The sequence below is a fragment of the Oncorhynchus mykiss genome, chromosome 3 (genome assembly GCF_013265735.2).
Source record: "Oncorhynchus mykiss isolate Arlee chromosome 3, USDA_OmykA_1.1, whole genome shotgun sequence".
NCBI classification, from domain to species: Eukaryota; Metazoa; Chordata; class Actinopteri; order Salmoniformes; family Salmonidae; genus Oncorhynchus; species Oncorhynchus mykiss.
Window position 1 is genome coordinate 28891035 of NC_048567.1, and position 14905 is coordinate 28905939.

Genomic DNA, 14905 nt, shown 5'->3' on the forward strand with positions numbered 1-14905 from the left:
TCAGATTTATATCATTTTAATTTGGGCTTGTGCATTGTGGTTCAGTTTTTATGGAGACATCACATGAGATTTGTGCACTTCCTACAGCAATGACAAACATATGCCGTGAATGTTGAGTTCCTCAGGTGCCGTCATTATACATTTAAAGAGCCTGTGAAAGGCCGTCTTTATATGTGTGTCAATTATTATGGTGACCGTATACTTACTGGTATAGTACACAAATACAGATCATATACAGGCCAACTACTGTACGTGTGACAAGTGAAAACCATTGAGAGACCACGGGAGAACAAAAAGGGAATGGAAACATGGATATGGAAAGACCACAGTAATATTTGATTGCACAGGAAGAGACTGACTACCATAAAATATACAATGATCATGCTTAGTGTGTCTGCCATGTTTACTGCATCTGCATTTTATTCAAGCTTTCACAGAAGTAATAAGATATACCAATGATATACTGATGTTGACATTTTCAGTACCACTATCCACAATACGAACGCATATTTAACGTATACCTTCTCACGAAGCTAATATTTTTTTTTGTTGGTGTAAAGCAAATAGACCCAGGGAAAGCTAAACAAAACGTGACAGCGGTTGCTCAAAGATTAGTGACAAATGGTACTAAAACGTTTGTCGCTCTTGTCGTATCAGGCTGACAAGTAGCTGTGTAATGCAATGATTCTTTCCACTGACAGAGGTGTATATAGTACAGAACACAGATATGTCGGACCCTGTTGCAAACATACATGATTACTGAGCAGCTGTCGAGGGTTTACATGTAACCAGAGCCATATGATTATGGAAATATTGATGCGTTGATATATAACTGTGCCTTTACAATGGTCTCTCTCATCGTCTATATCAAATTTCCCATTCTACCAGATTGATACGTACACACACACACATTAAGCTTACGTGCAGAAACACATACAATGTACCCACACCCACACAAGTATACATAGGCTTGTGTGACCACTACTTCACAAAAACATTTTGCTGAAATTTTGTAAAGATACAGACAGGCACGAATGCACACACAGACACACGCAGACATACACTCAGAACACACATACACAACGCACCCAGTTTTCAAATCTAAACTTTTTATGCTGAAGATACCAAAACATTATTCTACTTGAAATTAAGAACTAAGCTATTAAGTGGGTAACCTTTGTCTAACACCAGATCAGGATTTGAACTAAAGCCATCTAAACTTCCTCTATATTGTTGCTGGTTTGTTTTGGAGCGGATTCCCCTTCAAACCAAAAAAATTATTAAAATATGTTTTCCTTCAAAACCACACATTTGTTCCAGTGCCTTTCTTTTGTTTCATCAAAAAATATAATTAAAATAAAGAATCTTAATACTGTTCATTTTCTTTATATCACTTACAACAACATCTCCTTAGAAATATCTACTTGCTACCGTTCACAAAACATGAGTCAAGTCAACAATGAAAAATAGATTTTGAAAAGCACATCAGGGATTCTAATGGACTGAAGAGATCCTTGATCATTGTGAAGCCTCCATCTTGAAATGCTCATATTCATATTCAGTGTCTTCCACTGTTCAGCCACTGGGATCTCCATCTGCCAACTCTAAGATAAACCTGGGAGCGGTGAAATGAAACATGTTGACCCTACTGCAAGGCTTACAGTGGAACCCTCCACAGTGCACATTCCCCCTCTTCCCTCCAAGTCTGATAAGTCCAAGTCCTGTTCCTCATGTATTGCAGCAATCCTCCAGTTCTCTTACAGCATCTTCTAGAATGCATAGCAGCATTAATCCTTTTCTTCATCAGTTTGATATTGTCACCTCAGTCCACTGTCTGTCTCTTAATAATGGCCAATGCAGGTGGGTGTTGCCTAGTTTTTTGTCCCTCCTTGTCCCCACCAAGACCCAGCGTGACTAAAGCCTAGGCTACAGTGCTAGGGGTAAGGCTGGGCGTGGTGGTGGCCTGGTTTTGGCCCTTTTTCCTCCTGCCGCCTCCCTTGCCACCCTCTCTGCCTCCTTTCCCGCCCTCTTTGCCACCCTCTCTGCTTCCTTCTTTTCCTCCCTCTTTGGCCCCCTTCTTGCCACCCTCTTTGCCACCCTCTTTGCCACCCTCTTTGCCCTCGTGGCCATGGCCTCGGACGTTTTCTTTGTCTTGCCTCCTCTGCGGGTCTCGTCGCTCGCCCTTATTCTTATTCCCATCTGGATAGAGAGAGGAAAATAACAGATTGAAATGCATTATTACATGGACTACGACACCAAAATAACAGGGTAGTTGGGCTCAGCTTTTATAAACAGGGCTTTGATGGCTTTTGGTGTGTGTTTTAAGTACAGTAGAGTCAGAATTTGCTTGGTAGACCTTGACATTAGCCCATTAGCCCATATTCACAACATGTTTCTCAGTGGCATTGTGTGGATACCCCGGTTTCTAGCTTCCTAACAGGCCCTTTTAATACTGGCTAATTGCCGCTAAGCCCCAGACATGCAGCTCAGGATCCAGAGCCTTTCATAAATGCCACCATGATGCAACACAGTGCTGCATTGGGCTGACAGGAAACACACAGCAGTGCCATAACGACAGGCCGGAAAACAGTAATCAAGCCTTTGTGAGGAGTGTGGCCACGACTCCGAGCCGGAAACGTCTTAACACTCGCAGAGACAACGGCTGATGGAACTTAATAGTTCATGTAAACAGTTGGGAACCGGTCGAGGTGAGCTCCTTTCTGAACGTCTGCCTTCCCTCTCCACTCTACCTCCCCCCGCATCCTCGTCTTTCCCCTCCTCTTCCTCTCACTCTCGCTATAGGCTGTTGTCTGGACTTCCACCTGTCACACAGTTTAAGTGCATAATTGCTCCCTAAATACAAACATCCATTAAGAGTAGTTTTCCAGGAACTCGGGAAGGATTAAACAGAGGAATTAAAGTAAATCAACACTGTTGAAGTGGGGTGCAAGAGTCCTTCATGTCCTGTACATGCAGCTATAGATTGTTCAACATACGAGCACTCATTGACATCCTCTTGACATTGTTGATGTAAATTGCGCTATGCCACTACACCACTAAGCTACAATTACGTTGACACGTCGGAGCTCTCATGACAGCGTGTGTGTCTGTGTGTGTGTGTGTGTGTGCGTGTGTGTGTGTGTGTGGCTTGCTCGTGTGTTCGCGCGGGTGTGAACAACCTTTCACGCACATAAACGGGAATGGATGTTTGTGTCAGGTGTCAGACAGTGGTTGTTTATACTCGGCTGATGAGTGCTCCCACGATGAGAGGAAACTAGGAAGTTAGGCTGAGGAATGTTTGCTATGAACTTGTGTGTTGAGTCTCCATGTTCCCTAGAAACAGAGACTCAAAACACTCACTAAGGGGGCTGGAGAGCATTCGCTAAGGCTAACTGTTTGACAACAGGAGGCTCATGGAGCATTCTTGTTCGTTTGCTTTAATAATATAATATAATATTTAAGCAATAAGGCCCGGAAGGTGTGTGTTATATAGCCAATATACCACGGCTAAGGGCAGTTCTTATGCACAACGCAACGCAGAGTGCCCTGTCTACAGCCCTTAGCCTTGGTATATTGGCGATATACCACAAACCCTTATTGCTATTATAAACTGGTTATCAACGTAATTATAGCAGTCAAAATACATGTTTTGTCATACCTGTAGTATACGGTCTGATATACCATGGCTGTCAGCCAATCAGCAATTAGGGATTGAACCACCCAGTTAATAATTAAGCAATAAGGCACATGGGTGTGTGGTATATGGCCAATATACTGTACCATGGCTAAGGGCTGTTCTTATGCACAACGCAATGCGTCAAGCCCTGAATGCTGATTGGCTGACAGCCATGGTATATCAGAACATATACCACGGGTATGACAAAACAGTTATTTTTACTGCTCTAATTACGCTGGCAACCAGTTTATAATAGCAATAAGGCACGTCGGGAGTTTGTGATATATGGCCAATATACCATGGCTAAGGGTTGTGTCCAGGCACTCAGTGATGCGTTGTGCGTAAGAACAGCCCTTAGCCATGGTATATTGGACATATACAACACCTCCTCGTGTCTTATTGCTTAATTATATAACTGTTGTAATAGGCCTACGTCTATTTCCTCCATTCTGCACCACGTGCTCCTTTTAGCTTGTTTTCTATATTTGAGTGTATTTGAAAGTACGCACAGAAAAAAAGCCTTGTTATTACTCAAATTTGCTCCATAGACATGTATCTCAGTATAAACCAATGAAAATCTCTATTTGGCAGTAAACCTGCAAACATTTACGTATTTAATGGCACATATTTTGAATAAAGAGACCCCTGAAACTAAATGAGTTTCAATAAGCATTCCTATCATTTATTTAACGAGGACCTGGCAGGAGCACAGGTGTGCAGTATCTTTCCCTTTGTTTGGTAGAAAACAGGCAGAGGCAGACCCAATACAGTAGTCCACTAACTAGAAGTAGTTGATGTAACTTTTCTTGAGACACGAGGGGCCAAAGTCATTAAAGCATCTGTCACTGTAGGGCCCTATTGGCCAGTTGGCTCCTGACATTGGGGGCTGTGTCACATTTCTTAGGGGAGTGTTGACAAGACTTGATTTCTAGCTTTGTAAAGTATGCATGTGTTGCCTGCCTTGAGTAAATAAACAATTTCTGGGGGATTAATTTCTCCCGCTAATGAAAACAAAATGGAGACCATTTGAATTTGGAAGACATTTGTTTCTGTTTAGAGTAATGTGCTTTAGTCAGTGAACCTGGGGAGTTACAGTAAGGGCCATTTGTTGAGTGTGCACAGCAGGACCTGGGCTGATTCTCTCACTGTGTAAGGACTTAATTAGTCCTCTGACAAGCCCGCTAATGGATCGAGGGGGACTCCATCAATTTATGACAGCCATGATTGCAGCTCCACTCCATCCAAGCTAAACAACTGTGGCCTGACAAAGGCAATCACGCATTTAGCAAATTCTGTTTTCATGTGGGCCCATTTGTAAAAAGCTACAGGAAGAAAAAGGGAGAGCTTGGCCAAATCGACACAAAGCGTGAGATCTGCAGACCAGTAAATCACTTGTGTTATACAAGCACTGCCCCCTGTGTTTTTTTACAGCGGCCCCGTCGGCCAAGTCTTGCAGATGGATTCGCGGCCTCGCTAATTTAGCACATGGCAAGTTTTTTTAAGCACATGAAAAAGGGCTTAGACAAGGTCATGATAACCAGCGCTTATGAGTTAATTCACACGAGAAGAAAATGTATTTGTTATGTGCCTTGACAGGAGATCCTTACTCATTTTCACAACGGTGTATTCTGACACCAGAATAAGGAAAATAAGTTGAAGCTAATGGCTATCATCTCTCAAAGTCAAACTGTCAACATTTCACAAATGGAGTCACATCATACGTCTCAATCTCCTTCAAGATGCGGGTGACTCCTGAGTCCTGACACACTACACTCTGCTGTTCCAACACGGCATCCCGTTCCCTCATTTTCCCTCCTTTCACAACACTCGCTAAGTTTAGAAATTTGGCATCCGGCACTACACATTTATGGGTCAGTTTATAATATTTCACCGTTAATTATTCTTCTCAATCCGTGGTGGAAATTCTTTCCAGGATGCAGGCGTCATGCAGTGTAAATTTGCCTCTCATTTATCAAACAGTGCTGTCCAGTGTCCTGTCCAGTGTGAAGCAAGTCCACTCCTCCCTGAAGAATTACAAGCAAGAGCTCGTATATATCCTCCCTCGAAGGATTTCTTCATCTAATGTTGTATAATGCTGTTTCTGTGTGCATTTTTACGTACTCCATCTGTTACATATTTCATAACTGACTTGATTCTTCATTGATTCTTTACAATGGGTAAACTGACATTCGTTGAAAGCTGTTACTCAAAATAGTAGCAGCCCTGAAATCCAATAAGCGTACCACCCGCTCATAAAGTTTGAGAATATTGCTTGTTTACTGCACACTAAGTCCCTGTAAAGAAATGGAAGCTTCCAACTTTGATTCAACATGTACATGAATTAGCTGCCAAATAAAATATTCACATGGATTAAAACCAGGAATTACAGTGGGAAAATTAGGAGATAGAAACTGTGGCCAAATGGGCCCACCGTTGTCAGCCATACAAAACAACTCCTTTCACTTCAAATCAACATTAACAAATCCACTCCAAACCTTTCTCTACCTTTTTATTGGGTCGATCACAAAGCTAAGTATCCCAGCCATGCTGTTCAATAAAGGTTTGACTGGTCCGTTTTATTTTATAAGGCAGAGTTCATTAAAACCTACTGACCGGGCCTCCCAAGTGGCACAGCGGTCTAAGGCACTGCATTGCAGAGCTAGAGGCGTCACTACAGACCCAGGTTCCTTCCCTGGCTGTGCCACAACCGGCCGTGGCTGGGAGTCCCACAGGACGGCACACAATTAGTCCAGCGTCGTCCGGGTTGGGGAAGGGTTTGGCCAGGGGAGCTTTACTTGTCTCATCACGCTCTAGTGACACCTTGTGGCGGGCCGGGTTCCTGCAGGCTGACTCCCATCGCCAGTTGAATGGTGTTTCCTCCGACACATTGGTGAGGCTCGCTTCTGGGCTAAGCTGGTGGGTGTTTAGGAGCGCGGTTAGGCGGGTCATGTTTCGGAGGACGCATGACCACTTCGGCTCTCCCGAGACCATTGAGTAGTTGCAGCGATGAGACAAGATCGAAATTGGGGAGAAAAAGGGGGGTAAAATACAAAAATAATCAAATAAAAACACTTACTGACCAAAGGAGAGGCCTTTTGGTTTCTCAACTACTTGAATAAACTCCATCCTATAATATCAACTACAACTAGAAATGTGTTATGGGCCAAAGAACAACAACGGAGTAGTACTAATTACAGCATGATTAAGCTGTTATCAAATTGAGTGTTACCGGGCAGATTGCTAGCTTAGCAACATTAGCCAGCTCTGAAACAAGACGGCAGACGAATGATAAGAACTGTGTAAAACTCGCGCCTCGCAGAGCTTCAAAACAAACAGTCCAACTCCAGCTCTTATCGTCATCCAACACTGCAGTGCACTGCATGGCACCCTCCCATCTGTCTTGCCTGTTTGGCTCTTTTGAAATGTTTGTTTACATGGTTCTCAGTCAGAGACTCCGTGTCCTTACTGAACAAACACCTTTGAGGTGCCAGGTCATGGTCATACAGGGGTTTGGTGTTGTGTATTGCCTTGGACATTTATAATATTGCAGAGAAAAAAAAAATCTTATTTAGTACAGGGAGTTTATGACTTCATCAGAAAAGATGCTGATCACAATATTATTGACTCTGTAGTTGTGTTGAACTGTTGTTTTGTCATCTTTCCTCTACTGTCTCATTCCTGTCTTTTATCCATCCATATATTTATTGTCGGTTTCACTCTATTTCCTCTCGTTGCCACTCTCCTAATGTAGGTATGTGTTAGTGCTCACCTCCTTTCCCACATGGTGCCTTCTGCACTGTGCACTTCTGTCTCTCAGTCTGTGGAGCACAGGGCCGGGGGGAGGACGCAGAGACCGTGTCAGGGCTGGGGGCCTGAAGAAGCTCTTGCACTCTGGTCTGTGTGCCTTTCTTAAAGCCACACGTCTTGTTCTTCTTCATACAGGGACCCCATGGGCTCCATTCGCCCAGTTCACATTCTACAGACGGGATAGAAAAGAGGACAGAAGTTAAATACAGTTTTAGATGCACACACATAGAACACACATGCAACAAGCCCAAATTGAAACCCATTAAGTTTTAGATTTCAACAGGTCTTGCATGTTCACAGTGAGAAAGCAATGCAGAGGAACTTATCCAGCCCAAACAGACATCACTCATTTGGCCTTGTCAAGTGCAAAGCCTCTATCTTACCAAGTCTGTCCAGTTTATCTAGAGACCTCCACTGTTTTACCGCTAGTGACATAATGTTGAGCTTAAGTCATGACTCTATCTGTCAAGAGCTGGTTTCCATTGTGGGGGAAATGTCAAACTTTTTCTGGGAAAATATTTTGACTTTTTTGTTAAGGGTTGGGGGGTGGGTGGGGGTGAAGCAAGCAAACTTGATACTGCCAAAAACAATAACAAGGAAATTAGAGAATATATAACAAGAGCGGCTGGAATGAGCACTTTCTGTAAGGTAAGGGAGCAGGGGCAATGCCAGAATGTCAACCTGGGGGTTGACATTCTGAGAAGTCAAGTGGGCTGGAGCAGCCAGCTAGCACTAGACTTGCAGAGTAATGCCATTAGTGCGATATTTGCTTACTTGTGACAGAAATAATTTCAAAAGAAATCAACAAAATGATCCTGCCGGCCTCCCTCCGAAGTTCAGCTGGCTCGCTGGTGATTGAGAAACAGCAGAAAGAAGAAAAAAGGAACAGCGGAGGAAGAGAGCTCAACAGAACACAGCTTCTCCACGTCACTGAAGTCTCGAACTGAACTCTCATATGGCAGGCGATATTCATCCGACAGGCAGAACATACTTGGCTGCTGATAGCTGAAGGGTATTTAGTATACCATGTGTGATGGGTTAGGGTGAACTGGGTATGTTATGGGATCAAACATTCAAGACTTTGTGACAGGCTCTCACCACAAAAACTCATCATACTCAACTTCATATGCTTAATACTCAATGTATGGGTAGTGTGGGACTTACAGTAATATTATCTTATTGAAAAGCTAATATGTGTCAAAAGGCTATGTGCCCTTAAACTCATTGTTCATAATCCAGTTCAGTGTCAGCTGTGAGTGAAGCTGTGGCAGGGGGTGAAAGGAAGAGAGGTCAGAGGTGAGAGGTCACTCACCTACGCACTCCATGGTCCCGTTGGTGGTGCTGAGGCCTTCAGGGCAGCTGGGGTAACATCGCCCTCTGTGTGAATATAAGCCCTCCTTACATTTTGTGCAAAAATTTCGATTGAAACACTCCTCACAATTCTCTATTTTACATTCTGAAAGGAAAAGGGGAGACAAAAACATGAGTCAAAGAGAGGAGGGAATGAGGAAAATCAAATCACACTTAGTTTAGTTCATGTTCATTGTGTTAACATAGTATACACGCACACTTTGCATTAACTGACAGCATAACACACCACTGTTCGTTGTTCTGGCTTCAAGCTTCCGCGTTAATACAGAATGATACAGTATTACCATACAAAAACAGCAAAGTATGTTTAAAAAATGCGAAGCCTTCCTTCTGCACTAAGGGATCCTCTTCTCCTCGGGGGAGGGACAAGAATGTGGCCTGATTTGTATTTACTATGAGAGATTTATTAGTGATAAAACAATGGGGAGAGACTCTTCGGGGATTTTGCATGAATAACACCCATGTCTTAAAAGCATATGCATACCACGGCTATATTTTTTGGAAAGCGGGTGGCCGGGTGCGGGCCAAGAGTAGAGAGCACGTCAGCGGATTTCCACGCACCTTTGCCTCGTTAAAAACACAGCTTCTCCAGTCAAACAAGCAACTACTTTAAATTGAGGGTAATTACGGGCGTGGGAGAATGAAAAACAGACACCTTAGAGGACTACCAAGAGCCCCCCCCTTTCTCATCCCAACCCTTCTCCTAGCCCCCTTATTTCACGACCATCATTATCTTATTCTGAAATAATAACATTTTCTCTGCCAAAACCAGAGTGTGGAGACAGAGGCACGCTAAGCGAAGGTCACAGATGTAATCCTTACATCTCTGGGTTGGAATATCGGTGAGTATCCAGTCACAAAACACTAGACACCTTTCCCATAAACAACTAAAATAAAGAATGTCTAGTCGGCTGGAGTCTTGCCAGGAGTTCGAAACGAGCCAAAGGGAAGAATCCTCGTTGGGATTTTAATGCCCTAACCTCAATTATTACTTTAAGCTCTTGACAGCTAAATTTGACGTTACTGATGTTCGAGAGCAAATACTTTGACAAATGTAGCCCTAATGTAAAATACATGTGGCTAACAAGACATCTTGGGGATTTCGATATGTCCGAAATTGAAGCGGCTGACTGGATAATAACAGCAGGTTAGCCACGGAGAGGCTTGAGGAGGAGGTTGAGGAGACTAACCAGCATGCTCAGCGGCCTTTCGGGATGCAGTGGACAACATTGAAACAATAAAGACTGAGGTTAAGTTAATTTCAAGTGACAGTAAAACATGAACAAAAATGTGGGGTAGAGTGAGCCAGAACTTTTGTTGTTTTTATCCAAATTGGACTATTTTCCAAAACCGTCTTCCTGAGTACCTAGCAGACAGACATGCTCTGAGGTTATGGCCCTGTGTTTATGTTCACATATTGTACATGTACAAAGTTTGTCAGGCTATTTCAAATAAATATCTTGAAGCAAAGGCCAATATGTTCAGGTGGATCCTCATTATGTATCTTGTAATGTGATTTCAGGTAGCCACATGTGTAAACAACGCTATGTGGGATAATAACTCTTTGTTTAATTGAACAGGCCCCTATCTCGGACCATGTTGCTGGTATGAGGAGTATCACACATACTAGCCCCCCTTATTCCAACCTTATTTCAACCTGCTGATTGACAGTAAGCTTCTCTGCTGCGAAGGCATCTGGACAGTTACAACTCGTCCAGGAGGAGCTGTGTAAATCTGTATGCTATCTCACCTTCCTCTCAATGTAAGAGCTATAAAATACCAGGGTTAAAGAGTAGGGAAACACTGTTTAAAAGAAAGCAATAAGTGCTTCCTATAACTCAGTATGTACAGTACCAGTCAAAAGTTTGGACACACCAACTCATTCCAGGGTTTTTCTTTATTTGTACTATTTTCTACATTGTAGAATACTAGTGAAGACATCAATACTATGAAATAACACATATGGAATCATATGGTAACCAAAAAAGTGTTAAACAAATCAAAATATATTTTATATTTGAGATTCTTCAGAGTAGCCAACCCCTGTCTTGATGACAGCTTTGCACACTCTTGGCATTCTCTCAACCAGCTTCACCTGGAATGCGTTTCCAACAGAATTGAAGGACTTCCCACATATGCTGAGCACTCATCTGCTTTTCCTTCACTCTGTGGTCCAACTCATCCCAAATCATATCAATTGGGTTGAGGTCGGGTGATTGTTGGGGCCAGGTCCTCGGATATAGCACTCCATCACTCTTCTTCTTGGTCATATAGCCCTTACACAGCCTGGAGAAGTGTTGGGTCATTGTCCTGTTGAAACACAAATGATAGTCCCACTAAGCGCAAACCAGATGGGATTGCATATCGCTGCAGAATGCTGTGGTAGCAATGCTGGTTAAGTGTGCTGTGAATTCTAAATAAATCACAGACAGTGTCACCAGAAAAGCACCCCCACATCATCACACCTCCTTCTCCATGCTTCACGGTGGGAACCACACATGCAGAGATCATCCTTTCACCTACTCTGCTTCTCACAAAGACACGGCGGTTGTTACCAAACATCTCAAATTTGGACTCATTAGACCAAAGGACATATTTCCACCAGTCTAATGTCCATTGCTCGTGTTTCTTGGGCCAAGCAAGTCTCTTCTTCTTATTGGTGTCCATTAGCAGTGGTTTCTTTGTAGCAATTCGACCATGAAGGCCTGATTCACACAGTCTCCTCTGAACAGTTGATGTTCAGATGTGTCTGTTACTTGAACTCTATGAAGCATTTATTTGGGCTGCAATTTCTGAGGCTGGTAACTCTAATGAACTTAACCTCTGCAGCAGAGGTAACTCTAGGTCTTCCTTTCCTGTGGCGGTCCTCATGAGAGCTAGTTTTATAATAGGGCTTGATGGTTTTTGCGACTGTACTTGAAGAAACTTTAAAAGTTCTGGAAATATTCTGTAGTGACTGACCTTCATGTCTTAAAGTAATGATGGACTGTCATTTCTCTTTGCTTACTTGAGCTGTTCTTGCCATAATATGGACTTGGTCTTTTACCAAATAGGGCTATCTTCTGTATACCACCCCTACCTTGTCACAACACAACTGATTGGCTCAAATGAATTAAGAAGGAAAGAAATTCCACCAATTAACTTTTAACAAGGCACACCTGTTACTTGAAATGCATTCCAGGTGACTACCTCATGAAGCTGGTTAAGAGAATGCCAAGAGTGTGCAAAGCTGTCATCAAGGCAAAGGGTGGCTAATTTGAAGAATCTCAAATATAAAATATATTTTGATTTGTTTAACCCTTTTTTGGTTACATTATGATTGCATGTGTGTTTTTTCATAGTTTTGATGTCTTCACTATTATTCTACAATGTAGAAATTAGTAAAAATAAAGGAAAACCCTGGAATGAGAAGGTGTGTCCAAATTTTTGACTGGAGAACCACAAGACACTACTGTTTGTTTCGAGACTACTAGTAAATCTTGGTAATGTTCTTTTAAAAAAAAAATGTTTTGCAACAGAAAACTAAAAGGAGTGTTTCTTATTTGTCCAGGTATTCCCTCCCATTTTCAGTCAGATTTCTTCAGTTTGGTGACAAATGTGACATGATTATGTTTTCAAAGACATGTACCTTATGACTTGAGGGAGAAAAACTAAAGGGAAATACCCCTGAACCATTTCAGTTCCATATTTGTATTGCGTCAGGAGTTCAGCTTTTAGGAAGTTTGTTTGTAATAGAAAAAACTAAACATTACAGACATCTGGTATTAAATGATGTTGCAACAACCTATCTAACAAAACAACAACTTGCATACACCAAACAGCCTGCGTGTTCTTCCTGTAACAAAATATAATGACTACAAGCTGCCTTGCGCTCTAATTGCCTATCATCATACGCACTTTCCTCAAAAATAAGAAGTTGATCTAATTTACCATTGGAGAGGCAAGTTTAGTTGCATGATTCACAAGGGAACATGCAAAATGAATAACTCAGTTGTGTCCAGAAAATATACATTTACTTTAAAAACATGGATGTTTTGATACATAAATGTTAAAACACAACGGGTATGGACTGTGAACTGGCATGAACCCCTGGCTCGCGAGACAAATATAAAAAACATAGACATCCTAGAAAAAAACGACAAACAGCAGTGCATCAGAAATGTTTTTGTTTTGAGTTTCTTCCATTCCTGTTTTCCACCCACAAGTAAGAGAAAACAGACCACGAGCCGGGCCCTTGGCACCCCTGGTTCAGAAAAAAGGTGTTTGTGCCTCCAGAACCAACATGGAGGAGTAATGTAAACATTACACATGTATACCAAACCTATTCCACCCTACTTCACCCCACACCCCTTAAAGGAGGGCAGGACCTACTTATTTGTTCTCATTTTTTTGCTTGCTCATTAAGAAATGCAGCTGCCATGACTGAAGCCAAATGAGAGTTGTCTTATGGGTGTGGTATAATGTGGGTGTGTATTCGCATGTGGGAAGTGTTACTACACTTACTCTGCCAAAACAGTACACAGTTACAGTCACTCACTCTTCTAGATAACTTGAAACAGTCTAACCAGGTCTTTTGTGTCTGGAATTAGGCAAGGCTAGCTAGTGCTAGTCAACTTCTTTGGCCAATTAGCTTCAGGTGTACGACTGTTGAAAAAAAGGTTTGACAGGCTAGTTAGGGATCATCAATAAATTACACAATGTAAATGGAAATATTTTCATGTTTTAGTTCTCATTAAATGCTTTCAATATTTGTATATGAATTTCTACAGTTTATAGTCAGTTTAAGGGTTTTTAAGTCATTGACATTTGGAGCTATTGAAATGTTAAAATATTGTCCCATGTATATTGTGTAATTTACTGATAGGGATATCCAAAGTCAAACCAAATTTACCATGGGAATTACACCTTAATTCCATGACTTACATTTTCTTTCTTAATCATCTTCCAAATCTCTGTGTTGCACGAGACTGACTTTATGATTCCACTTTGTAGTCAATTTTGACAATAGAAGGTCCTGTTTTGATTCAGTTGGTCTTTAAAGGTAGACTGGGCAAAATGACGTTACCACGTGCAGCAGCACAGGTATTGAGACGAGCGAGATGCAGGACTCCGCTCTCACACTGTCACACACAGTATCTGCCCATATGCACAGGTTCACATTCACGCTGTTCACAAAAACAGCGGAGGTTGAGCCTCACGATTCAACGCTCTTAGTTGTCGTGAAAATTGACCCAATTTGCTGTTTACTTTCTGTATCTGTGTCCTACCGCTGAGTCTAGCTTTAAACTGTCTGAATATTACTGCAACAGAACAATAATGTTCCTGCCATGTCTCAGTTCAAGGCCCATCTCCAGCTTGACAGATGCTATTTGCTGATCTTTATGAGTGTGTTGTTGTGTTGCATGTCATTGCTGTGGCTGTGGTCATGTGGTGAAGACAGCTCCTTCCACACATTGGCACAGCAGTTCAAAGTGGAAATTACACCTCACTTACCACTGGACCACATTAGTGCCCATTGTGTGTTTACCATTATGGTGACACATTGTGATGATATGAATGTTGTACTGGGGAATATCTTGAACATCATTGGATGTGGGTTTTTTTGTACAACACCGAAAAATGTCAACACAAATATAGGAAACCTTTTTACTGGGGCTTTCCTGGTCAGTTCACATCATAGTCACGAAAAACATGTCGCCCTATTTAGGACACAATGCATTTAAAAAACGAACAATGAAGTCCAAGAATCCAAACTCACGGATGCATCTGTTGGTATCGGGAGTCCGCATGCCGAAGTATCCCTGTGGGCACGAGGCGAGGCACACGCCTATCTGGCGGATGTCGTTGCGCTCCAGGAGAATGAAGAGTTTGGGCTTACATTTTATACAGCCATTGTATTCGGAACATCGCTCACAGCCATTTGAGCAAGATGGTGGCCCCTCAGTGCTAACTGTGGAAATATATGGGGAAAGAGAGAAAGAGAGGGAGAAAGAGAACAGTCATTAAAAACCAGCATATAAGGTCCAGTTACCACAAAGTGAATAAGTATTT

General features: G+C 42.2%; 1 protein-coding gene across 2 annotated transcripts in view; it reads right to left on the reverse strand.

Annotated features, from left to right (window-relative positions):
- Positions 1 to 385: 385 nt before the first annotated feature.
- rspo1 (R-spondin 1) overlaps positions 386 to 14905 on the reverse strand; it is a 30105-nt gene continuing 15585 nt past the window's right edge. For both annotated transcript variants that reach the window (XM_036973744.1, XM_021595405.2), the window contains exons 3-6: positions 14613 to 14804; positions 8796 to 8939; positions 7446 to 7652; positions 386 to 2199 (exon numbers count right to left, since the gene is read on the reverse strand). In XM_036973744.1, the coding sequence (XP_036829639.1) occupies positions 1922 to 2199; positions 7446 to 7652; positions 8796 to 8939; positions 14613 to 14804 (821 nt within the window). In that variant the 3' untranslated portion in view covers positions 386 to 1921. The remainder of the gene's footprint in view (positions 2200 to 7445; positions 7653 to 8795; positions 8940 to 14612; positions 14805 to 14905) is intronic.